Genomic DNA, 25,207 nt, shown 5'->3' with positions numbered 1-25,207 from the left:
CTAACATATTAACATTTTGAGTCTCGCTAAGGTTTGCTTTGCTCAAATGGATTACCCCATAAGAAATCCAACACAACAACCCTCCAAGTTTCATTGAGAAACTTGCATCCAAAATAAAAAATTCATAGAACAATTTTTTTTTTCTTTTGTAATATATTACTACCGAACTTGTACATAACTCTTAAACTTTAAAATTCAATGGCGAAAAATAACAATTTTTTTATTTTTATTTTTTTTTATGCCAAAGGGCTCGGCCAAGGACCACTAGACCTTATTAAGGGTGAAATCCTTAGTAAGGGTTAGGTGGACTGCTTTACATTTTTTAAATACACCTCTATTGTTTTCCCGTCTAGGATTCTTTGAAATGCACACCAAAAATTCACTTATAAAACGCCAAAACAGCAATTTAATTTCAAAAGAATTGGTGTATTAGTAAGTAAAAGTTGGTGTGCCAGTAGAACCACTCACATCTTATTGTGAGATGCATTTAAGAAAAATCTTATGTGAATATATATAAAGTTGTTATAAATTATAGGATTGAAATTATTTCATCCTGTTTAGTTAGTGTGTACGGCTCACACTGTGACACGCATTATAGCTTATTTATTTTGAGAGCTTCTATTGTCACACCAACTTTTGCTCACGCCACCCAAAGATGTGTACTAATTCTTTGTTTTACATATGAATTGAGGTGGCGTTAGCAAAAGTTGGTGCGGCAATATATAATCTCTTATTTATTCCATAAAATGCTCCTAATTAGGAATATGAAGTACTGCATCTAGTGGACAAAGATTGGTCCACCTGATTCAAAGCCCAATAGATAACCGAAAAATAAATTAAAGGAGACTAACAATGGTACATGGAGAGATAACAAGATTAGCTTTTTTTTTTCTTCTTCTTGGGTTTAAAAAGTCGAGGGGGAGTTTCCATATTTTACAAAAGAACAAGAGAATTAAAAGAAGAAAAAAAAGCCCCAAAATCCTACAAATCTCCCCTAATTTTCTCTAATTTTCTTACTCTTTCACCCCAACTTTTTACTACATGAACAACTCGGACTGTAATAAGGTGTAGTAATTTGCAGTTTCATCCTCTAATTCCCACAATCTATCACATAAAGAAAAATCAATTCCTCCTCCACCGTTGATTCCTTCATAGTCCTCTTCATTCACTCTAATTTCACTCTGAGGAATTCCAAGCTCATCATCTGAAGCTTCAAGCAAATGTCTTATAACCCTCTCCTTCTCCTCCTCATCTTCAAAAATTACCGAAGAGGACGAAGTTAGGTCAAAATTAACCATATCGTCCGAACCAGAATCGAGGAGAATAGGTTCGGGATTTGGGTTGGAGTTAGGCTCGGATGAGAGCTCTTGTTGAAGACTAGTAATGAGAGAAGAGAGATCCTCGTTTGGTGCTTCTTCATCTGCTTCATCAAGAAGAGAGAGGATCTGATTGTAAGACTTGTGACGCTTTGTTTCTTCTTCTTTCTCCTCTATCTCCACCTCTGTCTCTTCTCTTACACGCTTTAGAGATGTTTCCGCCATTAAAGAGACAGCAAAGAAACCCTAAAGAATATATATATATTAAAAAAGAACTCAAATAGGGTGTAAATGAGACCAAACAACGCCTTGAGAAAAGAAACTAAGGATCGAAGGATTATATAGGGGAGTGGTGAGTACCGGTCAAAACAAGAGAGAGAAAGACAATTAGAGAGAGAGACATGTTAGAGAGAGAGAGAGAAAGAGATTTAGAGAGAGAGAGAGAGATGAGGAATGGGTACCGTAGGAAATGAGGAAAAAGATAAAAAATGGGAGAACCAAAAAAGAAAAAGATAATTAATGAGAGATGTGGAGCCGTACCCGAGGTGCGTTGGACAAGTGGCCTATCCGCTGTCTCAATATATCGTATAATTTCTCCCAATAAATTTTTATTTCTCATGATATTTTGAAACTTAACGAAAATACAAAAAAGAGACGTTGGAGATAATAAGATAGCGAGAAAACGGACATTTATTTCACTTTAGTTTTTAAAACGAGATATTGGGGATCCGGGTCAAGTGGCCTGCCACACCTAACCTTCTTTAAAATCTCTAGGCGTTACCATCAGTTTAGAAAAGAAACAATTCTGGGGGTATTTCCGTCTTTTTAGTAGTATAGCCATGGTGGACCTTACGATCTATTGACGTGGCATATATCACATGTCGTGATATACAGGCACCGTTGTCTCCTTGGTGGGACCAGTTAAGTTGTGAAATCTCCTTTGCATGTGAGCCACGTTTCCACTATGACTAATGAAAAATCGATGTGGCAAAACGTTGTCGGTTGGTACACGGATGACGTGGCAAGGGTACAGAACTCTTGATCTTTTTCACGTGTATCTCGACGGAATAGATCTATGGTTCAATGTTTTTATCACCACGTCATCCGTGTTAGATATGTGTTTTGCCGTGTATGTGGACGTATAATAAGTCCGACAGATGGAGATAAACTCAGCCCTTGCACGAGTGTGGTTCATAGATTAAAAACAAAAAAACAAAAACTATTGAAAAATCGATTATTTATTTATTTATTAATTAATGAATTTAAATAAAAATAATAAAAAAGAGGGGAACCATACAAGGGTCTGACATTGAACGTGGTCTAAGGATCTTGGTGAGGTGAGGTGAGGAGAAGTTGTGTGTTGGAGATATAAAACCTGTCAAAAGCGTAAACCATGGGACTACTCTTACTTTCTTCAAAGCTAAATTAAAGTTAGTTTATAAAATCTCGTGCCATTAGAAGTGCGTTTTATTGGTTCAATGAGATCACACCATTTATATCCAAAGAATTTTTTTTTTTTATTGAGGTTCTGGGTCTAACAAACATATCCATATCCGCTTCTTATTCAAACCCTAACGCCTTTCATGGGTTTTACAAGTATGCTTTTTGGACGCCGCCATCATCATCTATTATGTGCTCCCATGGAATACTTTTTTTTTTCCTTCTTGGGGCATTCCTACTCCCAATTTTTAATCCCATTCATCTTTGTGTATTATTCTTAATCCCCCTCTCACATACTTGTCCTGACGTGGCATGGGATAGAGTCGTAGATTTTTTTATCCGGATACACAATCATAATCCTTATAAATATATGCAATTGTGTATCTCAAGAAAAAAAATTAATGATTCTAATACATACCACGTCAGGGGACGTATGTCAGAGGGGTGTGTCAAAAAAATCATGATTAAAAAAATTAATGCACACGCATTAGTTTAATTGATAGTTTTTGGGTGATAATACTATATACCTAAGTTTCATTCTTATTAGTACCGGATTATTGATTTCATTAAAAATAAATTTATCGAATCAGAAAAAAAAATATTATCTGATTCAATCGTTTTGAATTCAAGTTCATGATTTGCTATTTTAGAACAAAACCAGTTCATAAAGGAAATTTCATAGGGGTTATTTAAGTCATTTATATTAGTCTCAAAGAAGAAGATATGGGTTTAGGGAGCATGTAAATAATGTGAAAAGAGATATCTCTAATAAGAACAAAAACGACTAGTAGAGGGGAACTATAGAATTGACCAAATCAGGGGTTACACCAACAGGGATTTAATGTTTTTCACGAATTTAGTGTGAACCAAAAAAGCGAACCCATTTGCTTGGACACGATGCAGCACAGTAGAGGAGAGTCCGACGATACTGGTCCAAATTCAATGGATGTACTTTTAGACTATAGAGGTGCATTGAATAAATGTCAATGAGACTAATCATTTGTATATGATAACGTGAATATGAGAAACTAACCCCAATTACAAATTTGATATTCTACTTAGCTTATATTCATGATGTGATCCTTGCAATATCTTGTGAGATACCTTTTAGATCCACTAATTTTTCGTTGATCAATATATTAAAATTCAATCTGGATTTTATTATTAGATTTGAACATTTTTCATGTTTTGATTTACTTGCTTCAAATCTTTTTTCATTTTTGGGAACTAAAATTTAATGTTTATGACTAATTAGACAAATCTAATAATTTTTTGTTTTTGAATAAAAATTTGCTCAAGTTCGAGAATATTTTGATTTTTTTATTTTATTTATTTGAAAGATTTTTTCGTTGTCGTTTATAAATTGGGATTCTATATTTTTATTATTATTAGAATTTGTAGAGGAAAAATCAGAAAAACTCTTTTATTCTAATTCTTCTTTTGATTGTTTTTACAAAATATTTATTTTTAAATTTTCTTGAATTCTTTTTGTTATTTCGTCCAAAAAGGATGAATAAGTTTATATTGGAGTTAATCATTTTTTAAGATGAGAAGGATTTTGAATTTTGGATTTGATTGTCGATGATTCTCCTATGATTTTTGTATTAGGTTTATTAGATAATGATAGTAATTATTGTCCTAATTGATGAAGATAAGTTCAATACAGTAGGAGAGAGTTCGATGATACTGATCCAAATTCAATGAATGTACTTTTAGATTATAGAGGTGTATTGAATAAATGTCAATGAGACAAATCATTGTATATGATTACGTCAATACGAGAAACAAACCCCAATTACAAATTTGATATTCAACTTAGCTTATAAGCATGATGTGATCTTTTACAATATCTTGTGAAATATCTTTTAGGTCCACTAATCTTTTCGTCGAACAATATATTAAAATTCAATTTGATTAATGGATTTTATTATTAGATTTGAACATTTTTTATGTTTTGATTTACTCGTTTCAAATCTTTTTCATTTTTGGGTGCTAAAATCTAATGTTTATCACTAAATAGACAACTCTTTGTGTATTTGTCAAGCAAGTGATAGACATAGATTGACTATTTAAGATAAGTGGGGTTGGGCCTAAGAGAGTATGCCACAAGGCACTCTCAAGTGGAATGATCATCACAAAATCATGATTCTAGAAAGAATAATGACTTTCTGAACACCCCCCCTCCCCCTTACGTTGCATGGGCTAGAATCATAGATCTTTTCCTTGCGATACACAATTTCCCATATTTATGGGGATGTGCAATTATGTATCTCGAGAAAAAAATATCTATGGTTTTGGTCTATGCCATGTCAAGGAGCGTATGCGGGCGTGTCATAAAATCACAACTCTTCTAGAAAAGTGTTAATATAGGACTAGCAATGGATTGGATAATACCTGACTCATCCGACCTAATAAATCAGATATGGACAAGGTTTTTCTATCTAATTAAGAATTCAGATAATATTACTTGATACTCATTTACCCAAAATATTTGTACAATCGGGTATGAATATACGTCATATCCTACCTGATTACCCATTTACCTAATAACAAAAGTATAATTTCATATTCTATACATAAATATATGTAAATAATTAGTTTTTTATTATATAAATTTTGTTATTAAAATATAAAAAAAATTCAGACGAGAGAGTAAAATTTTGGGTGATCCAAGAATCAAGTATGGTTCCCCGCCCCCCAAGTTTGTCAATTATTTGGATGTATAGTTTTAAACTCAATAATAATCGGTTGATTTCAATAATTTTGTACATGAACCTTTTAGTCAACGCTCCATGTCTGAACACCCAAGTACCCTCGGGAGTTGTAGGGCCTACTAGCAGAGCGAGGCAATTGGCCTCTTAGAACACCATATCTTGCTCAAATCTCCCAGGTACATAGGATACCCCACTAACCACACATACCAGGCAAGATGATATAAATCCGATAAACCCAATTGATTTGTTCCTTTGCATCCATAATTTTTTTTTATTTCTTCTAGATATGTTATTAAGGTGATCAAAATCTACAGTCACTATATGGGATAAATAAATGATGTTGCAGAGAGACTAATGGAATTAGCTTTACAAAACAACACCTGGGAGTATAGGATAAAGATTCACATGTAACAAAACGTTATAGTAATTCTCGATTAGTTAATTATTTAAATTTGCCTATCAAAAGATTAGATTACACTAAAGATTTAGATCACAAAACTTTGAAAAAGGACAAGAAGAATAGGGAGGGCCCAGATAAAACCTAAATGAGAATCCATCTTTCTTCAATGAAGGACTTCCATTTAGTCCAATAAAAATGTCTTAAAAGACTTAAATTGATTTTTTCGAAGAATTTCTCAGTGGATTGTGCTGAAGAGGACAAAATTTCCAGCCCACCCCACGGGTATAATGAGGGTTGTCTTCCTTGGAAACTCTTCAATAATTTTCTGACTCTAATAAACAAAAGGAAATTCACACCATCATCTCAGATTTTAACTTATATGTTTATTAATCTCTTCTTTGTAAGCATGTGTTCATTGTTTTAATATAATCAAGATGGGTTATGCTGACATAAATCAATTTAAATATTAAATATTTTAACTCTTAGTCCGGCTTAAATCGTGCATATAATTTGGATTTTATATATTTTTATTATTTGAAGTAGCGAAGATGATGACCACGACAAGGAAGAAGAATAGGAGAGATGATGATGACATATGAACATGTCATATACGTATATCCATGCCCTAATTAATAAATTGGACGGTCCCAAATTTAGGGTTTTGGGTCATCAATACAATCCATTGACAAATTAGATGATCTATTCTGATTTTTTTCCCCTTATTTAAGGTAAAATATAAATAAGATTTAAGAGGGTACTTGATTATTTCTTTGTTTTTGTACTTAGATGTCTCAACCTCTTAGAGTACCCAATTAATCCTCGACGGAGAACGTGTAATCCCCTTCCCTCTCACGCAATAGGTAATTTTGAGATAAATCCCTAAGGATCGATGTAAACACAAGACCTCTACTTCCTAAGATGTGGTCCTGGCCATCTCACCAACCTTTGGGGTTCCATTAACATGTGTTCTAAAGGCATATGTTTAGACGCATTTAAAACACCTTGGAAGAAATCATTTGAAGATATTTTTGATAGGTAAGATTTTTTTAGGGCATTTTCGGTAGTAAAATAATGTTGGAGGTGTATTTAATGCATCTTAGCGTGTGTCCGTAAGGCACAAGTTAACAAAACCCTTGATAGATATGTTGGATTTGAACCCCAACCTCAAGTGAAGTTGATAACTTAGCAAAGAAGGTAAGATTTGGGAGTGTTGATACCGTGGCATGGTCTCAAAAATCGCCTTCCTACACTAATTACTAACCAACAAAAGTACAAATGACACCAATAAATTGTGGGTCCAATGCCCATGACTGACATTCAACCTAACTTTCCATCAAGAGCCAAATTCTTTTTAAGGATTTTTTTTTTTTATTGAAAATTTTAAATTAAATTTAAAAAAAAAATTGGGCTTTCAAACAATGCAAATTTTTTTTTTTAAATTTGATATATTTACGAAAAAATGATTAATTAATGATGAATTTACGATCTCAGCTTACTGTTCATTTAATTACCAAAACATGAACGACAATGAATTCGGATGTTTTTAAAATGACAATTTCATTTTTAAACCTACAAAATAGTCACTTCGTTTTGAATATTTTTTAATGAAAACATGATTGTTCACGTTTTGGTAATTAAAATAAACAGTGAGTCAGAATCGTAAATAACTCATTTTCAACTTACGAAATGATAATTCACCCTTTTATTTTTAATTAAGAGTTATGTTGATAACCCATGTGTAAAACAACCTAATATTATGAGTAGAAGTACATGCAAGGTAGTGCTAACTTGGTAGATAACATAAGATAATGGGCTTGTGATGTCAACTTGACCTGCCAATGTTTTGTGCCCCCATTAATGACTTAGTTGGCAATCTTTTGATCCAATTATAATCCATATTTATTTCCAGTTTAGGCATGAAAAATTCGGTTTTACGCTTCAATAATGTTGATGCCTCAACCACTATGCGTGTAACATGACCATCAATGGATTCCACGTGGTCTTGGTTGCTTCCTTCACTTAATTAATTGTTGCAATGAGGGTTATTAATTAATTTATACTAAAACCCTCTAATCTCATCTAATATATTTTATAATTTTATAATACAATGTTGAGATCAAGCCTATAGGAAGACTTAAGGCATACTTTGACCAATTTAATGGTAGATCCATAGTATATATGTGCTAATGGGTATCCAACTAATTGATTCTCGAACACAATTGGAACTCATTATCTTGATTCTAGGATTAGCTATTCCAGTATTAAAAAAAAAAAAAAATGAAATTATTGGAAATCGAACCCTTTCTTAAAGTATAATTAATTATACTTTAAGGTAGTGTGGTATTCAAACTAAATAATAATTGGTTGAGATGATTTGGACTTATTAAATGAAAACACTTTAGGGTTTAGGATTTTTTCTGAAAGAACGAGAGAAAATTTCAAATGGGTGTGGATAAAGATAATGAAAGCAAATATGAGTTAAACAACAAAAGATTTTTCTCTTGTTAGAGTAGAATGGAAGAACAAGATTCATTTAATCAATATAAAAATTGATGGATAGGATACGTCAACTTTCTTTAGTGACATAATTTTATTTTTTTTATTTTTTTAATATATATACACACCCAATTGAATTCGGAATCCATTATTCTAACTTCGAAACTACTTATTTTAGTAATTAAATAAAAGCTTACAATAACCAAAAAGATTACATACACTTGATTCTTATTCTTGGCTCATTACAACTCATTGACATTTTTTTTTGTAGCCTAGGGAGTATCCTTAGGTGAGACTAGTATTCTAGGGGCCGCATGTACCATCCCACCCTGTCATGTGTTACAGTAATTAAGTAGTCACTTTAAGTGGAGGGACATACAGAGACTCAAAGTCACGACCTAGGGAGCATACCCAGTCATGCTTTATCATCTCAACTAACCCCTGGTGGGTTGACTCATTGACATTATTACCCTTCCATATGTGCCATAATTCTATAAAAATAATAATGTCAATAATATTCAAACACCCGAATGGGTCCCTAAAACCACAATGCTTCGTTACTCATTATGGAACTAAAAAAGTATATATCATATGATATGATGGTAGGGCTTGAAGTTTTTTCGACCTTTGATGTCAAGTCAATTAATCATTAATTTAATTATAATGGTTTTTTTATACGTAATCAGTATCTCTTAACCATATCTTAAAAGATTTGAAAAAGTTAAAAAGTAGAAGAAAAAAACGAAAGGGGGGGAGGGGGGCAAAAAAAAAAAACATAAACAATGTTTTCTATATGTTTCTCCAATGATCTTGTATGTCACTATATAATTTTTTTATATTTAGGTAGTGGGAAGGGTGGATGCCTTTGGCCTCAAAGATTAATGTGGTTTCCAACGTGGGGGGTTCATATTTAAAGTAGCAAAAGATGCTCCTAATAAGTAGGATTATATCAATGTTGGGAGTTGATACCTATTGTTTATTATAGCATAATTTAGATGTACCCTCTGAGTTTGATTAATATTATAGATAACTCCTTGTATTTTCAAACTAATAAATATCTTATTGACCAGTTGATTCTGTGAGATATTAATGCAAAATAACTTAAATACCCTCATCTTCAATCTTCAATTAAAATTCTTACTTTTTTCTCGAAAATCTCTCACAAGGGTAGGATTGGAATTTTTTGAAAACCAAAGTTTGAAGAAATTGAAGAGAAGGTGGAATAGGTTTAAATAATGCCTTAGAGATTGAAAAGTTTAAAGATAATGAATTTTTTGAAAAAAAACCAAGGGTTTCTAATTAACGATTGATGGATGGCGAGGACATTTATGTCATTATAGTCTTTTAGAAAGGACCATGGCCTAGAGATACTTCTATTTGTTTGTACACACGTTTTTTTCGAATATTCACCAAAACCTGGAGGTGTATGCTTGAAATAACGTATATTATATTATTTGACAATGTGAAGAGTGATGGTGCAAATGTAGACAGACAAAGAAATGAGATCTACTTTTCCTCCCTTTTAATAAAATATAATAAGGTGTGAATTAGAAAATAGAGAGAATTTCAATAATAATAAAAACACCACTAAAGTGCAAGCTGGCATGCACTTGAAAAGCTTGAAGTTGTTGTTTCATGGAAGGAGATGTGTGTTTGTTTCTGTTTATTCCAGATGTCTTGAAAAGTGAGGTTTTGATTTGTTCACAAGGAGGCTAAAGACCTAAATAAAGCCATTGGTAGTAGAAGATTTTTAGGATTGTTTGATCTCAATTTGTCAATTAGAAAGGATCGAAGGTTCGGCTTCACGTGTTTAGTGTACATTTGATACCTAGATACGTTAAGGGTTGTCGGTGGATTGCATTCGGATCCAATCAGGGTTGACAAATGTAGATGGGGATCGCAGTAGGGTTGGCAATGATATGTAATATATTCCAAGTCCGAACTGGTTTGAATCGATCCGGTCTGAAAAACATGAAAAATTAGGTTTTTGGATTAGATTCGGATTGAAATCTTAGATTCGAAATAATTTCAGATCGGATCTACTACAATCCATTTTGAAAAAAATATGATCCAAATATATTTTAATCATTCTTTTATTATTCTTAGTTTCATTTAAATACTTATAAATAAAATGTTTTTTAATCTTTTTGATTTTCCTATTTATAGTTGGAAAGTAGATTTAAAAAAAAAAAAAAATTTAATATTGATCACTAGAAAATAAGGCATGTGTTCAGATCGGATCAGATCAATTTTGGATTAAGGATGAAATGAAACGGATTAGATTCGATTCACATATTTATTAATCCGTTTGGATCGGATACATAATTAAAAAAAAAATTAGATCGATGTTTGAGTGGTATTGATCTGATACCAAACTGATCTATTTTTAGCCCTAAATTGAGGTATAGATCGACTTGGCTGGTATTGACGACATGGCACCATATGGAGGTCAAGACGTCATGCACCGTTACTACAATCTTGGAGATCAACATGTTGAAGACCTCATTGAGACCACATATTCTCTTTGATTCACTTGTATTGATCGAAGAGCATCCCAATGTGAGTATTTTTGTAACTTTACGATGCCCTTCAATACACGTGGACCAGTGACATTGTGTGGTCTCAGCGGGTCTCCAAAATTACACTCATGTCAGGTGGTCACACCAGAACTTGTTGGTGTGGCACCACGTTGAGGATATTTCCTATTAACGACTCCATGACAAACGTGGTCATTCGTACACTCAAGCAAATAGTGGTGCAGATTGCTTGAGGTTCTGTGACCACACGAGAAAAAGGAAGCTTTAGCCCGTGAAATTTTTTTGTCAAAATTTTTAGTTTTCAAATAATGTTTAGACGTTAACAATCTCCAAAATCATGTTTTTATATAAATATCCTTGAAAAGGAATATATTTGATTTAATTATAAGAATAAACAAAGATTAAATTATTTTTTAAAGTAACTGAAAGCCGTCAAATTCTTACTGCACCAAATCGTACCCCAACTGATACAAGATCGAAACTAAATAAGAAACAAACCATAGCATCATCGAGCAATGATATTTTTTTGGAATAATTCTTAAAATTTACATAATGAATTTTCGACCTAACTAGCGAAGATTTCGGTCTGCCTCACCAACTTTATTTATAATTTTGGGTCCTCATATTGTTCTTGATCCATCCTACTCAAAACTACCGACAGTCCCATGTTTGGGGATTTATCATGACAACTTCTACCTAATTTCTTCATAAATTTTGGATCCTTGTTTGGTCCTACATCACTATCCATCCTTTTTAGAAGCCAAACCATTTTCAGCCTTTGTTTGGCAATTAGGCCTGCTTCAACTACTTTAAAAATAAAATATTAAAGATTATTTTTAAATATTTATAAATTTAATATAATTCTACTTGATTTGGTCAAGTCAACTCCCCAATTATTGACTTAACTTCACTCAATGGACGTCTAAGTCAAGTTCATTTTTCAAACTATGAGTTTTAGTTTGGGGGGGTGGGAGTAGGGCTGCAATTTGGAGGGGCAGACTCAAGATCAACACGAATAATGGGTGAGCCTGGGACGAGTTATATAAAATATGAGTTGAGCCTAAGTTAAAATAACTCAATTTGACCTTAATTCTGGTTGAGGGTTTGGGCAACTCAACTCAACTCGAATCCGAGACTATGTAATAATCAACAAATGTTTTTATATCCATTTTATATATATTTTTTAATTATTTCTTATTTAAGATATAAAGTTTCTCTCTCTATATATATATACTAATTGTATTTCTTGTTTAAGTTATAAAATATCTTTGCTAATTAAAACAAAAATACTCTTGTTCAACAAGGCCAATCCACTCAACCCATCAAAACTACCTCACTCGGGGCTAACTTCTCAACCTGAGTTTAGAAACTCAAGTTTGAATTGAGCTTGGGTTAATGAGTTGAGGTTGACAGGCCCAATAGCTGCGCCACTTGAGAGTTGAGCCGGGGTCTACTATTGCCACACCTACTTTTGCTAATGCCACACAACTGTGTACAATTCTTTGTTGATTTACATAGAAATTGGTGTGGCAATAGCAGCTCTCTAACATAGGAGGTGGAAAAATCATTTTCCTAGGGAGTGGGATGATAATCAATTTTCCCTCCTAGGGTGGAAAATTACATTGGTAAGAAATTAATTTACAAGAAAAACACTAAAAATCAAAATTTCCAATTAACCAATCTACTCATTTTCCATAACAATTCTTGATAAATTTAAAATTTCCTGACGTTGCATTTTCCAGGCAATCAAACAGACCCTCATCAGTCTTTTAGATATAGGAGTTTTTTTTCAAATATTCTCTAAAGCCTAGAGGGGTATCTCTAATTACTCTTTTATCTTATTTTCACATGTGTGAAGAGGGGTGGGAAGTCTCAATGGAGACAGACAAAGACAAATAAAATATAGTTTTTTTTCCTGCTTTTGAAGGTGGGCGGGCATTAGAAATCATAGAGAGAATTTCAATCTAAAACCAACCAATAAAGTGCAAGCTGGTGTGCACCTTAAAAGCTTGAAATTGGGGTATGTTTTAATTTTGTGTTTTAGGGCGGTTTTACTTTTTCTAATATCTTATAAAATTCGATTTTGATTTGTTCATATAAGGAAGCCAAAGTCCTAAAGCCATTTATTTGGTAGTAGAAGATTCTTAGGATAAGCTTCATCTTAATTTGGCACTATTAATGAAGACAAATCACACAAGAGAGAAGATGGAAGAAGAGAAGAAACTCTTATTATTTTAGGTTAATTGTTAAAACCAACTGAGTATAATTTTAATAATAGAGCTTAAATAGTTAATTAAACCTTAGTTTTGATCTCTAACTGGCCAATGTTACGATGGTGATTGATTGGAAAAATAAAATCTTAAAGAAAAAGAGGAAAATAACTCAAGAGAGGAAATGAACCCAAAACCCCAAAATAAGAATTCTAGAATTATGTAATTTTTCTGATTGAATAGATCTTTGCGAATTATCCCGATGGTCTGTTCGATTGCATGAAAAATCAAAATCCGTGAATTTTCAAATCCTTTAAAAAAAAAAAAATTTGTGTGGCTTGAGATTAATTTGTGTGAGGGTAAATCCAGGCTCCACTCAAGTGGCAAAGCCCTCAACCCTAGCTCAAGTCAATCCAAGCATTGAATCCGATGTCATAAACCCAAGCTCAACTTGAGCTTGAGATTTTCAACTCAGATGGGTTGGGCTCATTGAACAAGCCAAACTTTGTTTTGATTAGTAAAGAAAGTTGACATTTTAAATCAGAAATGCAATTAATAAAATTAAAATTTTATATTTTAAAGAGGAAATAATTAAAATTAATTTGAAAATAAATAAAAGTACAAAAATATTTATATATTATTTTATAGCCTCGGGTTTGGATTGAGCTGGGTTGCTCGAACCCTCAACCCGAATTAAGGTCAGTTCAGTTATTCCAACCTAGGTTCAGCTCATGTTCTTCATAACTCGGCCCAAGCTCGCCCATCAATCAGGTAGAGGTCGGGCCAGCCCGACCAGTTGTAGCCCTAATCTTTTGGTTTTCAATGGAATGGATTTGAATTTGATCGTTGACAACCAAGATCTTTAGGACAACAACAACAACGAACGACAACAAAACTTATCCTCAAGCGGATAGCTTACATTTTCAGTCCCAAAATCTAGCCTTAAATAACACACGCACACACGAAATAAGTTGGAGTGACACAAGCAGACACATGCAGGCGTGCGCTTGGCTCGCACACACAATAAATAAAAGGAGTGAGAAGAAAATTGGGTTGCTTCAGAATGGTTTTATCTTCCAAACACTTGAGCAGAATGGCACTCTTTTTGTCTTTGACGTAGCAGTTGAAGAGTTTAACCCCCAAAAAATATAAAAATTAATGAAAATAAACAAATAAACATTTTCTTATTGTTTAAAACAGTAATTTTCTTTTATTATGAATATCTTTAAAAAAGATGAAAGAATTGGTAAGTTTGGGAGTTTCAAACCAATTTACAATAAAACCACCTTCTGACTCCGTCAATGGCGCTTACCCTAACCTATCCGTCCCTGTTCACATTGCCTCTTCTATGCATTAATCGTTTTCTTCAAAGATTTACAGAGCATTCAATTACGGAAGACCCTATTCTTCATAATCTTCTCTGCCTCTATCAAACTCAAATGCCTAATTCCAGTCTCCTTCAACCAACTCTCCTTCCCTCCCTCCATACCCTCTTTTAACTTATCTTCTTCTATCCTCAATAACTTCAACCCCTCACTCACTCTAGGAAAAAATCCTTCTTGCCTCAAACACCAAGCACCAAATACCCCAAATAAAACCTCCATGTCACCCCCAAATCTCTCCACGCCACCATCGGAAAATTTTGCATTACTCATCAGAACACCACTGAAAACCAAACGATCCACTCCAGATGCCAAACTTCTCCAAACAACAACGAAATCAATCTCATTCAAGCTCCCTTCCAATTTTGAAATCTTTCCTTGCAAATAATCCAGAGCCCCAACAAATGTCCTAGACATGGTCCAACTTTCTTCACCTTTTTCCAACCACTGCTTTCTGTTCTTCATATAATCTCTACATCGAGCATCGAATCCCCTCAACACAACAGTTGATATCTTCTCAACCCACTCAGTCCTGAACTCTTCCAGCTTTTCAATTTCCTCATCAAAGATGCCACTCCCCAGATCTATGATCGCGTCCGCCCTTAATCCCAAGTCAGAATCCTGATCTAACCCCATCTCAACAAAGAACATGTCTTCGCACCATTCCTTCAAAACAGACTCAAAGTAACGAGCTGCATTAATGGAGTTTGTGACCTTGATTAGGGCATCGTCATCTGCTAGAGCAGTTAGCCCTTCGGCTTCCTGGCATCTTTGAAGCATGCAATCAAGAAAATCCCTTACAATAGGTGCACCAGCCAGTCTTATAAATCTTGCTCTCAATGAAATGCTTGGTAATGGCCTACAACGGTCGACCATAGATGATAAACGTCGGATAACAGCACTTGTAACTGCTGGAGATTTGTAATCTTCAGAACCCACAATGAGTACTTCCTGAACTTTCATTTTCCAGCTTCTCTCATCAGACATCTCAGGCTTTAACTTGCCAAATGTGTCACTAAGCTCTATCTCTGCCCATAACTCAAGCCAGTCGGGGCGATCCAAGAAGATGGACATTGAAGAGATCCTCTTTAAATTCTCATCTTCCCTCATGGAAATAAGGACTCCCGATTGTGCTATGAGAGATTGAACTCGCTTATCAAAACCAATCATCAAGTCCACAAGATGCAGCAAAGAGATTCTAGCCTGTGATGGAACACTGGCGACATTGTCCTCCGCTAGTTGGTCAACATAAATAGGGAATATTTCTTTTGCCAAATACGTCGATAGAGAGGTTACCATTGCAGAAATCCATTCTTCTCTGCAACTGTAACCCACAAGCCTTGCCTTATCGACCAATGGCTGCAATAATTCATCCAATGAGTCAACAAAATCCCTTGTTATCTTATATACGAGAGCAAAAATAAATTCTGGCTTATCAACCCACTTTGAGAAATGGCGTTGAGATGCCAATGAAATAGGATTCACGAGCTCCTCAATTGCCCAAAGTGGTTGACATAGAGCAACTTCACGGTAATGCCCTTGAAGTTGGCGGAATTTTCTTTGTCCTTGTAACTCCTGCAGACAGCACATGGCAAGAAAGCTCTCACAATACTGGTCTTTCAGATCTCCTTGCATGGTGAAAAGAGGATTCATGGAATCAGATGATTTCCCTGTATTTACATTTGTGGAATTCAAACTAGAAATGGGTGGTGGCCATCCCAGAGAAGTAAGAAGGGCCCGATGGTCTGCAATTGCCTGGGGTCTTAAAATGGCTAAAGCTCGATCAACTCTGTGATCAACAGCTGAGACAAGATGTGTCCACTGAGGCCGTGATTTTGTAACTGAAGTTAAAATGTCTTCCGTTTGTTTGAGAGATTTAATGGCAAGCAATCGTATTTTCTGCAGTAATGGTTGAGTAATTGAGGAAAAAAGAGAGTGAGAAAGTTGAATTTGCAGAAATGAACTCTGGCGAACAATGTGGAAGGTGCTTACTTCTGAATTAGCCCCCAAGGGACGCTTCCTTATATTTCCTGTCATAGTAGAAGATACCGCATCTTCAATGTCACCAACCAGAGTGTCGAGTTTCAACGCTGTCTCTGGAAGAAACAGACATTAAAAAGTCAACTTCATCATATTGATAGTAAAAAATTATGAAAAATAAAAGATTTAACGAGAGGGCGTTAAAGTACCCATTAGATACCATAAAGGTGATCTACCAATAATGGAAATGCGTGTGATGAATGGATGCAAGGATCCACCCTATGGTCTCCTAATACAAAATTAGACCCAATTAAATTAGATGACAAGGACCATTTCTTATTTTCAAAGTGGAAGGTATAGATTGAGTGGTTAAGATCAGACCATTATGTCAACTATTTGTCTCAGAAGATCAAGTAGATGGGAACCATGAAGATGAAAAGTCTGACATCATTGAATTGGTACCATGCATACTTCTACTTTGACGGTAGAGCACCACTTTGGTTACCGTATATTTCCTCAGAAAAGAATAAAGTAATTTTACACAAATGAATAGCATTTTAGGGGTGCTAATTAAAATAAAGTAGAGTGATAAAGTTATCATATGGAAAGAAGAATGGGAGAATTGTACTTTGCCTATGAAACAATGATGGGTAACTCATATTTCCTCAGAAAAGAAAGTCACATGAAAGAATAGCATTGTAGGAATGATAACTAAAATAAAGTAGAATGATACAATTATCACAAGGAAGAACAGGAAAATTCCACCTTGTCCATGAGATAATACTGCTACCTCTTGCCGAACCTATGCTTAGCCAGTTAGACATGCAAATGTACTGAGAGAATAAAATGTTCTCGGAGAATTGAAGGAAGAGAAATACATGGCTTCTATTTGACAGTCTAAATTGCATTACTGGAATACATAGTTTTAGGGATTTTTTCTATTTGACAGGGTCTAAAGTGCATAATGGAATACATGTAGAGCATTGTTTCAAAATTTATCTTTCTGTTAATGGTGTTGGAGAGCTGACGACCTGAGAATGTGGGCTTTAAAAGTACATGTTGCCAACACTCTCCCTCTTTATGTTTTTGGGTAGAATCACTTTAGTATATGTTGATGCCAGGAAAGGAATCTGTGATGAGCTATTGTAAGCAAACGCACATCAAGATTCATTAATTAGTGTAATATGTACTAAAGCACACAGGAGGTAGAGTTGTCCCAAGCAGAAAACCTCATCAAGTTGCAGACTGGAAATCTTCAAACAAAATGCTTCTACCAGCAGTACCATCCCAATTTTAAAACATTTCCTTTATTCTCAATCCACTTCAAAGAACCCATTGCAGTCAGAAGTTTGTATTGAGTCACTTAAGTAATGATTTCCTAACTAGAACGTCCTCACTTGGTGAATACTTGGCTGACGTGGCATGGACACGGAATCATAGATCATTTTCCTCGGCATACACAACTGCACATCTTTTATGAGGATGCGCAGTTGTGTATCCCGAGCCACGTCATCCGAGTATTGACCGAGTGAAGACTTTCTAGTTAGGAAATCAGCACTCTTATTAGATATAACCAATGTTTTCAAATGTTGATGCATGAAGCAAGGTGCTTGATTAGCCAGTGCCTCGAGGCATAAGGCGTAAGCCTCATATGCGTGATATTTTTTAATAAATAAAATAACATACAAAAAAATAGTAATAAATCTAAAGTTTCGAATCCACATAAAGTATCACTATTTTATATTTCAACAGAAAATAAAATTATATTTAAACAAATTTATATAAAAATATTTTACAGTTCAATATTTATTTATCTTGATGCAAAGTTTAATATTTATTTCAAAAATACAACTAAATATTATTTCTTTCAATTACTTTCTCTGCATTATATTAATTACTAAAAATTTATTTTTATGAATCAAAACGATCCAACGATTTCCATTGGTTTTGCAATTATTTTGCATTCAAAGTTATATCTATCTTGTAAGCCAATAACAACAAAGAAATATAATAAAAAAAGAAAAAAACAAAATACAAGGAAGAAGAGAGGAACAAATACATAATATAAAATTATTATTAATAATAATAATGCGAGAACTACTACTCAGCCAAAAGGCTCATGCCTCACATTGAGGCATATGCCTCAATTTATTTTTATTTTTTTTACTTTTCATCCTTATGCCTTAGGACATTTTTAATGAACCTCACCATGAGGCATGCCTCGAAGCTTAGACTAAGTTTGTATCAATACTTTATTAGATATAACTACATAGCTCTATACTTCTCTTTTTTCTTTGATGAATAAAATTGTTATTAGAAATAGAAAGGAGGTCGAGAGATCGATGTACAAAACAGTAGAAGGATGAAAGCAAAACAAGAAAACAAAACACCCCCCACCCCTCTCTCTCTTAAAAAAATAAAAATAAAAACCCTACAATTCCTCCACAAAAGACCTTAAACTTTTTTTTTTAATAAGTAGAACAATTGTAATAAAAAAGCCGGTTGAGGTAACCAACCAAATTACAACAAGAGCATACAACACAAAAAAAAGAAAGCAACTAACATTCACAACTAATTGTTACGCATAACATCCCATCTAAAAACAAAATCATCAAAGAACACACCTTTAAAATTTGCCTCCAATTTACTCCAAAAGAACATAAGACCTAGCACCGCCATAATGATGCCTTGCGAGTTTGACACCTCGCCATTAAAGACTCTTCAATTCCTTTCTTGTCAAACCACCCAACACATACAAAGGAGGTAATAGACCATAAGGACCTTTTTTCCCACAAAAGGGTTTTGACTCCACAATTGAAAAAGAGACATAACTGAATTAGGCAAAACCCAAGAGCACTTGAAGAGATACAAGAAATGACCCCAAATCTTACACACCAATGGACAATGAATCAACAAATGGGAAATCGATTCCCGACCCTTCAAACACAAGGAGCAAATATTTGTACCCACAAAACCCTTAATCATAAGATTGTCAAATGAAAGAATTTTACCCAATGCCACCAACCAAATGAAGGAGACCTTCAATGGGACTTTGTGACCCCAAATGGGCCCAATTGGAAGGAAGAAACACCTTGATACGAAATCGACTCACGGAATGAACTTACCTAGAAACTTCTATCCTTCATACAGGTCCATACCCTCTTATCATGCTCCGCCCTCTCCAGGAAGCATTGGTCAAGCTTGAAGATCAATTCTACTAACTCCTAAATTTTCCAGTCATTAAAATCCCTCCTACAGCCAAAATCCCAAGCATGCTTGGTGCTAAAGTGATTCAAAAAGTCAGCAATCAATTACTCCTTTTTCAAAGACACGCATAAAGCTTTGGGAATTGTATAGAGAGTGAAAAGTTTCCACACCACCCATCCTCCCAAAAACAAATTCTCTCCCCAATCCCCCATTTAAAGGCCACCAATTCTTTAAATTTTGGATACACGCTCCTAATACCCCTCCACAAACTACAACCATATGATGATTACACTTCCTTATTATCCCAACCAAGAACTTTTTCCCCATATTTTCCTCTAATTACTTTCCTCCATAAACTTAGCCTTTCTTCTCCGAATCTCCAAAGCCATTTACCTAATAATGCCACATTTGTCATTTGAAAAACCTTTTATCCCTAGTCCCCCATTCTTCTTTGGCGAACATATCGTCTTCCACTTAACCAAATGAAATTTCCTCTTTTCATCCGTATCATTCCACAAAAAATCCCTTACCAACCTTTCCAATCTTACCTCCACACTTTTTGGTAGTGGGAATAGAGATAGTTGATACACCAGTATAATAGACAAGGTACTTTTGATCAATGTCAATTTACCCCTTTTAGAAAGGTACCTTGCTTTTCACAAGCTCAATCTTTTACCCACCTTCTCCACTACAAGATCCCAAACTTCAATACTTCTTGATCTCGCCCCCAATGGCAATCCTAGATACACTGACGGAAAAACTCCTTGAGGACACCCAAACATTGTAGCCCACCTCTTAGTTTTCAGTACTATGCCTACCCCAAACAACGTAGTTTTTCCTAGATTCATCTTTAGCCCTGAAAAAGCCTGGAAACAACAAATAATATCTCTCAAGAACCTCACATGTCCTATCGATGCATCTATAAAGATTAGAGTATTATCTGCAAATTGTAGAATCGACACTTGCTCACCCCCATTTTCCACTTGAAAGCCCGAAAACTCACCAATACTCCTTGCCCTGTTGACCATCCTCCCTAAAGCTTCTGCCACCATTACAAATAAGAATGGAGATAGTGAATCCCCTTGTCTCAACCCCTTCAAACTATTGAAGTGACCCACTGGACTTCCATTAATAAGGATCGAAAAGGAGTGAGAGATTACACATAACATTATCCACTCAATCCACCTACCCCCAAACCCCATCCGCCCCAAAATATACTTAAGAAACTCCCACTGGCTTTTTGAAGGTCTAATTTGCACACCAAACCTGGCTTGCCCTCCCTTTGTCTTGAGTCTATACACTCGTTTGCAATAACGACACTATCCAATATCTATCTTCCTTTCACAAATGCCCCTTGTTCGGACCCAATGATATCCGAGAGGACTACCTTCAATCTAGAAGCCAATATCTTGGAAATGATTTTGTAGGTTGAACCCAATAAGCTTATCGGCCTAAAATCCACTACATTACTGCTAGCGCATACTTTGGTATTAGGGTCACAAATGAATTGTTTAGCACCCACGATCCAGAAAATTCCTTTCTTGAAATTCCTCAATCACTTTCAAAAAATCCTCACAAATTGTATTTCAACATTTTTTAAAGAATGCCATCGTGAAGCCATCTAGGCCCGGAGCTTTTTCCACGTCCATCTCCAACACTGCTTTTCGAATCTCTTCTCGCTCAATTTTCCTTTCAAACCACTCCTTTTGATTTGGTGATATAGCATCGAACTCCAAAAGATCCGAACTTGGCCGGCACTCATTTCTTTCTTTGTACAAGTCCTTGTAAAACTCTACCACTTTTCTAAAGGCCTTATACCAGAAAACAAAATGCTTAGCACAAGAAGTATGGGTTCAAAGGGTTTGAACTTAGGGCCCGGGAACAACCTCCACAAGTCTTACCACTTAGCTAAGTGGCACTTCTTTTCTTATAATGTTTATATACACTTATGCTCCCTTCAGAAGAAAAAATATTCCAACTTAAGGAAAAGTATCTTTGGAACATTATGGTCATAGAAATCCTTGTTTATCTTGTTTAGTGTAGAGAATGAAGCGTCTTCCCCTTGCAGCCATAGTCATAAATTAATTAGTATTTGATTAGGATAGTTGTTGTAACCAAGAAAATCATCATTTCAAGTCAAGTACACCATATAAAAAATGGCATTTAAAAAGATGCGTCATAACAAACTTGCTTTTTCCCTAGTTTGAGGCACAACCACATCTTTCATTTTTTTTCCTTTCTTGTGAGAAAGAGAACAAGCAATTTACTAGAATCCTTAAGTTGCAACCATTAGTTTGGTATATCTCCACCGAGTAAAGGTGCAACTTGCTAAGTTGTTTAAAGTCTATGAGCGTCAATAGTCAATACAACGACCTAGGTTCAAAACCCACCTTTACCTACTAATTACTATCCACTAACTCACTTTCTTATAAAGAAATCCAATGGAGTTGTTTCATGTATTTTCTTACTTAGATGGGATGCATGAGAGATCAGAAAGCACGTACAATTAGGATATTAGACGTGAAAGTAGTTTAGCCACAAAAAAAAGATGGAGCTTTAGAATTTTTGTTATTTTTTATTTATTTTAAGGAAAACAGGGCCTTTAGGACTAGATGGTGTTACAATAACAATGTACAATCCCGTGTGAAATACTAGATTGCTCTGATTAACTAGTTGTGCCTAAATAAAAGAAGAAAGGAGACCTGCAAAAGCAAAACTCTATAAGGTAATTTTAAAGACCAAGGATATTAAAATATGTCGGAGCAAAAAAGAGTATATGGGGTGCAACTTTAGCAATGACACACATAATGAGAAATCATTGGTAAAAATGGATGGCCAAAAAAATTCCAATCCCAATTTTTGTTATCTTGATTCTATTGTCCATAAGAATGGAGAGACTGAGGATGATGTTGGCCATTGAACTAAAGTTGGGTGGTTAAAATCAAAGACAGGTTATGCTTTATTAGTAAAATGTTGGGGAATCAACATGTTCATAAAATGATTGTAACAAAGATGAGGATGTGTAGTTCTGTTGGCTTTTCTTTATCGATAAAACAGTATGAGGATGTTGTCATGGACGAGCAGAAGCACTTAAGTAAAATCTAAAATGAATGCATTTGTGAAATTATAGTGGCCTCAAATAGATGATAAACTAAGAGATATGGTTTGTTTGTGTGCAATGAAGATAAAAACAACCCTTTTGAGAAGGAACGTGAAGGCTGAGTTTTAAAAGATCAAGATAAATATCAAAGGAGACAGACTGAAGTATTGAATGATACATGAGGACACTTGAATTATATGAACACATAACTATCAAATATCAACATAATTGAAAGAAGGAACAGAATTCTTTCGGGATAAGGTTTTGATGATCATGATGACGAGTTAAATGAATGAACTTCTCAATTTAAAAATTGCTAAAGGACTTGTGTGCTTTTAAGAATTTATTCAGGTGCAGAAATAAGGGGTAAAAGAAACGAATCATGTGAATTGATAGAGTGATAAAAAAAAAGGTATTTAAGCAATTTTCTATATTATTCCAAAAACAACAAATCTCTTAAGATCTACGTTCAAGCTCCAAATCCCATAAAAAATTCAACATAAAGCTTATTGTAGAAACCAAAAGTACACCTCCTGCCAAATCAACAAGGTTTACACAAAGAAAAACCTAAAAGATAATACTATGAGATAAGTATGAAATGTTAGGCATCAACCCCTTAAAACCAACCTTGCCCTCAAAGTTCAAAATCTGGATATTTTTCGTGCGACTTGTATGAGGTCTCCCATGTAGCATTTTCTTCTCGGTAAACAACCCGAATTGACCAACACTTCCATGACTACTTGGTTGTGCTTCTTAACAATGTGACAACCTAGTATTTCAAGCATGAACAACAAAATACCCCCATGCGAAAAAAGTTGGGAGTCTTAACCACCTTTTTTAATAAATCTCATTTCTTCTTTAAATAGGGGGGCATTAAGACACCAAATGCAACTTGCCTGTCAAGGGAAATTCGAGACGGTCTCCAAAAGGCTCAATCTTTGAGAGGATCCAATAAGATCACATTCGGAAAAAAAAAAACGAAAAGATATCATCATGAGATAAGTTTGGAACTTTATAGTACGAATAACTAGAGAATAGTCCTAGAATTTTAACCGATCCAAAAAAAATAGTCCATGAATTTTAGGTTTTATAAGCAATTGCTCCTTGGAAATTCTCCTTTTTGACATTTAGTTCTCTTTCTTTAGTCATTTTGTTTATTTTTTGGTTAGGGATTGCAGATAGGTACCAAATTTTCTCTATGATCCAATTTTGTCCAAACGAAATTCTATAAAAACACACACACACAAAAAAGGTGAGTAGATGAAACTCACCTGCGTATATTCGAACAGTCTCAACTCGTGCCACTTCTTTTGCCAATGTAGGCAACTCTTCCCTCAAAATCTGTTTCGTCCTCCCAACACCTTCTCCTTCTCTACCATCTGAAACAAAAATTCAAAATCCATCTATCAGAATTAACCTAACTTCAAAAACAAAACCCTAATTTTCTGTTCAAATAAGAAAAAGGAACACCAAGCAAACCTATAAAAGATCCAGTAACGCACGTTGATGACCTTAGATCGCCCAATTTGCTCTTAATTCCATCGAAAAGGCCTTCGATTCGTTCGGAATGCGAAGCGTAGGTTATTATACTCGACTCCAGTCTCTCGTTTAGATCTGTGAGACTTCGATGCAAATCTGAGCACTGCTTCTGCAAATCTGATACAAGATCTGGAGCTTTCAACAGATCGTCTCCACATTGAAATTTTTGCCCAAGAAAAGATAGCAGAGAGGATGATAAATCCGAAAATGGAGGCAAATGATCGATCGATTCCATTTTTTTATAAGACAATCACCATGCGATTTGGTAGTTTGGTTCTTCGATTCGCAATTTGAGAACCGAAATCGAAATCAAAATCGAAGAGATAAAATTGAGAAGAGCACAGAGGGTATGACTTGTGCCGATGACTTACGAGAGAGACAGAGACAGAGACAGAGAGAACGAGAATCGGCAAACTTCTTTTTATCATTTTAGGATTTTTTTTTTTTTTTTCGCGGAAAATTGCGGTGAAAATCAATTTTATAATATTTATAGCAAGAGCACATATATTACTAAAATTTGAATTTATGAACGTTTTATTTTTTCTAAATATTTTTAAAATTAGTTTGAAATTTTTTAATAAATAATTTAATTTTATAACATATTTAAATATTTAATATATTGTAAGCACTTTTTTATAATTTAAAATTCTAAGTAAGCATGTTTTGAAGATGATATAATTTTTTTTTGAATTTTGAAAGATTAATTTAAGGTGTCAGTGTTCTAAAGTCATGTATATAATTTAAAATATTATTTAAAGGAATTTTGAAGATAGCATAAAAAAAAAACATATTTTTTTTATAATTTAAAAAACTAATGAAAGTGATTTTCCAACGCCTTCTCTGACACAAGGCCACATTCGCCCCTGTGTCACGGCCTATTCTTTCG

At 34.5% G+C, this 25,207-nt stretch overlaps 2 protein-coding genes across 2 annotated transcripts; both read right to left on the bottom strand.

Annotated features, from left to right (window-relative positions):
- Positions 1 to 819: 819 nt before the first annotated feature.
- Positions 820 to 1,643, bottom strand: LOC147401232 (uncharacterized). The gene has a single exon (XM_086442423.1). It carries the CDS (start codon positions 1,539 to 1,541, stop codon positions 1,038 to 1,040), a length of 504 nt encoding a protein of 167 aa, XP_086298549.1. The 5' UTR covers positions 1,542 to 1,643; the 3' UTR covers positions 820 to 1,037.
- Positions 1,644 to 14,292: 12,649 nt separating this feature from the next.
- Positions 14,293 to 24,741, bottom strand: MAG2 (RINT-1 / TIP-1 family). Its single transcript, XM_086442421.1, has 4 exons — positions 24,262 to 24,741; positions 24,054 to 24,161; positions 16,488 to 16,591; positions 14,293 to 16,394 (listed from the first exon to the last, which is right to left on the bottom strand). The coding sequence occupies exons 1-4, from the start codon at positions 24,554 to 24,556 to the stop codon at positions 14,499 to 14,501; spliced, it is 2,403 nt and encodes an 800-aa protein (XP_086298547.1). The 5' UTR covers positions 24,557 to 24,741; the 3' UTR covers positions 14,293 to 14,498.
- Positions 24,742 to 25,207: the final 466 nt, after the last annotated feature.

Source organism: Akebia trifoliata, chromosome 5, assembly GCF_017979445.1.
Source record: "Akebia trifoliata isolate Shusen 1 chromosome 5, ASM1797944v1, whole genome shotgun sequence".
NCBI classification, from domain to species: domain Eukaryota; kingdom Viridiplantae; phylum Streptophyta; class Magnoliopsida; order Ranunculales; family Lardizabalaceae; genus Akebia; species Akebia trifoliata.
The sequence above is the reverse complement of the archived record's forward strand: the minus strand, read 5'-3'. Positions and strand labels throughout refer to the sequence as shown.

Excerpts from the sequence above, each read along its gene's own strand:
- LOC147401232 (XM_086442423.1), bottom strand. The coding sequence starts at position 1,541 with ATGGCGGAAACATCTCTAAAGCGTGTAAGAGAAGAGACAGAGGTGGAG.
- MAG2 (XM_086442421.1), bottom strand. The coding sequence starts at position 24,556 with ATGGAATCGATCGATCATTTGCCTCCATTTTCGGATTTATCATCCTCT. Across the intron at positions 24,162-24,261 it reads CGTTACTGGATCTTTTATAG|ATGGTAGAGAAGGAGAAGGT; the intron begins GTTTGCTTGGTG and ends TTTTTGTTTCAG. Across the intron at positions 16,395-16,487 it reads CCTTGGGGGCTAATTCAGAA|AAAATACGATTGCTTGCCAT; the intron begins GTAAGCACCTTC and ends CCATTACTGCAG.